This window comes from Agrilus planipennis, unplaced genomic scaffold, assembly GCF_000699045.2.
Source record: "Agrilus planipennis isolate EAB-ADULT unplaced genomic scaffold, Apla_2.0 scaffold307, whole genome shotgun sequence".
Taxonomy (NCBI): domain Eukaryota; kingdom Metazoa; phylum Arthropoda; class Insecta; order Coleoptera; family Buprestidae; genus Agrilus; species Agrilus planipennis.
This window is the reverse complement of record NW_020439004.1, coordinates 108,951-112,016: the sequence shown is the minus strand read 5'-3', so window position 1 is coordinate 112,016 and position 3,066 is coordinate 108,951. Positions and strand designations below refer to the sequence as shown.

The 3,066-nt window shown below is 32.6% G+C and overlaps 1 protein-coding gene across 1 annotated transcript in view; it reads left to right on the top strand.

Annotated features, from left to right (window-relative positions):
* LOC108742443 overlaps positions 1–3,033 on the top strand; it is a 14,175-nt gene extending 11,142 nt beyond the window's left edge. The window contains exon 2 of the mRNA XM_018477658.2: positions 1,141–3,033. Coding sequence (XP_018333160.1) covers positions 1,141–1,463 — 323 coding nt within the window. The 3' untranslated portion in view covers positions 1,464–3,033. The remainder of the gene's footprint in view (positions 1–1,140) is intronic.
* Positions 3,034–3,066: the final 33 nt, after the last annotated feature.

Below are 3,066 nucleotides of genomic sequence, written 5' to 3'. Positions count from 1 at the left end.
CAAAAATTAAAGAAATTAAAACAGATGTTCGCTGCCTGTTTGTTGAGAAATCTGTAATAAATTTCAATATTTTCATTTCTTTTTTCCTTACTTGTTTTTCAAAATGACTTCATCAATATCAAATAATATCAACAATTTTATACACTAAAATTTATTCCTTTATTTATTCAAGTAATCAAATACTATGTAAAACATAAGAATCAGTTTGTTAAATTTATCTTGTTTTCAACTTTTATTTAAATGTTTCACGATTAATCTAATCAATTATTCTGCAGTATAAAAAATATATATTCTATCAAATTTTATTGCTTTCTTTTACCTGTCATTAACGGCTACATAGGGGGTTCGTCAAATTTTTTCGGACCTTTCTTTTGGTTCGCGAGGAAAAAAAGGTTGGGAAACACTGGTTCAGAGGATACGGTTTTCAATTTTGCAAATTTTTGCTTATAAAGGAGATATGAGGTTGAAAAAACTTTTAAAAAAATCAAATTGTAAGGCAGTTACGAGAATAAAAAGTTAGTCAATTGAAGAAATTACAATGTACACTTTGCACATGAGAACCCTGAACGTTACTTCTGATTTTTCCCTACTTGGGACAGGGCAGGGATTCTATAATGTTCTTAAGAAAAATTTAAATGATCCATGTCTGCTTTGTTCGTCAAATTTATTTAGCGATAAACGAACCAATAATATTGGTGACCGTGGTTCAGGTTTTGAGTTGGTTTTAGTCACCTACGGCATGGTGTCGAATGCGAAACGTAGTGAAGAAGAAAGATGAATACTTTCCCTTCGAATGAGGAGATGCAGAAGTAAAATATATATAATTAATAGAAAACAGGGGGAGTAGGAAGTGCCCTCGTATAAATTTTAACATTAATCAAAAATTGTTTCTGCGAATGTGTATATCATGGGGAATAATGATGATCCTTCATTTTGGATCTTGTCTCTTAAGTAAAGCTTTCTATAAGCGCCTTTCCGCCCCCAGGATATTTATTATGTATTAAAACTAGCGAAAGTTTTTGGATTAACCTTTAAAATTGATACTTCCCGATATCATGCCGCAAGTTTCTAAAACAGTCCCCGGATTGTTCGTTAAAAATAGCATATTTTCCTTAATATGTTTTCTAATAAAAATGTCAGGAGCGGATGCGGACATACGGGACTACAGTGGCCGCAAGCCAAACCAGTACAAACGAAGCCAAAATACGGTCGCTAATAAGGACACATACAGTGAGTACCACTACAACAACCCTAGTAACGGCAAGCATGTGCCGCGTACGAAACACCAAAGTTTCCTTCGCAAAAACTTCACCCCCAGCCATCAGCGTCGCTACAAGTACAACACCGCCGACGCTGCTCCTGCTTCTCCTCCCTCTTCCTCGCTGATGCCCGACGTCGGTGGAACTGCCGCAGTCGGAGTGCACAGTAGCTTCTTTGGCTCTTACAACACAGGCACTTATTGATCAATCGAGGAAGGGGGACGGATGATCGACTCCTGCATGAATGCTTTTCGGACGGGCCATTTTTTTTACTACCCATTGTTATGGTTTTTAGTAGGACTACTACACAATTATAAACGATGTCGTTGGGGTTTATCAAACCACCTTCATAACACCCCTTACATTGACCTAATAGAATGTAGTTTTATAAGTTTGGTGTACGCTGCAGATACTTAAATATTGTCACATTAATTTTTGCGGTTTTTGGTCTCCGTCACTCACGTCATTCGTACTGTAAATTAAGTTTGATTTCTTTCCTTTGATTATTTTTTTTTGTGCTACTTAAGTACGTATAAAATTTTCCAAAATATGGTATCAGGACCATCACAAAATGACAATAACTATCTCCCTTCCCCCATCTGATGGGTCCTGACACTTAATATTTCAATAGTTTCTCAGGTATGATAAATTGATATCACCTGTAAAAATGTCAGATAGCAATTTATGATTTACCAGCGCCCTGAAGGGCGCGTTCTACGGAGATGATAATTATTTTACAAATTAATTAAATATTAATTAATTAACTACATTTTTTTAGTTTTGGATATCAATAAATTTCATTGAGTACAGTTACATTTTCTCAAGATGCTTAACAAACAACTCGCTCAAGTCTTTTGAGTTCTAATCTAAAATAGTTTAGAATTTTTATTTGACTCGATGGATCATTTATTAAGCTAATTAACTGCTAGTTTGATGTCTGTATCAAAAGTTGTAGCTTATTATAATTATTAGCTCCCTCGAAACCGTTTATTTTAGTTTGATGTAGTAGTTGTAAACTGTTAAGTAAGTAAGTAGCTTTAGGCAAGTTAGAACTTTGCACGCTGTATTGGTTTAGAAGAGGTTTGCGAGTTCTTGCTTGAGGGGAGTCTACCAAAGCTTGTTATTGCAGTAAAAATAGCGAAGTACTTATATTGTATTTAAATACTTTGTCGCTTTATATATAGCAATATATTTGGATAGTATTATTCTTGATATACCAAAACAGTATGTACATATATTGTACGTTATTATAATTTAAATTATCATTAAATATAACTAAGGGTGCTATAAAGTCGATTTAGTATTCAAGTTTTACTTAATTAAACAAGTATTTATATATATACGCGTACGAACAGGGTCCCCGTTAGTTAAACTTAGTTGTAGTACTATTTCATAGTTGAAAGAAGTTTGAATTTAAAAACTATGTAATTAGCACATTTTACACCTTATTGTAGTTATTGTTGAATGTTGTTCAACTTTTTAACATCACACTGAATATGTTTGGCTGTAGATACTTTGAATACATACCAAAGATTAAACAGTTAAACAAGAATAGTTATACGAGAAAAAAACGTATATTTTGTTTTTGTTATTTTTATTAGAAAGTATAAATATTTTGTTGTATTTATTTTTTGCAGAATTTATTGTATTGTTTTACATTATATTTTTTTGCATTGGTGGTGGAATGAAGTAGAAAGCATGTATTTGCTTAATTAGATAAATGAAGTTTTTTTTTGTAGTATATCCTATTTAAATAAATTTATTTATTTATTTATTCATTTATTTACGCCTACAGCCTCTATGCGTG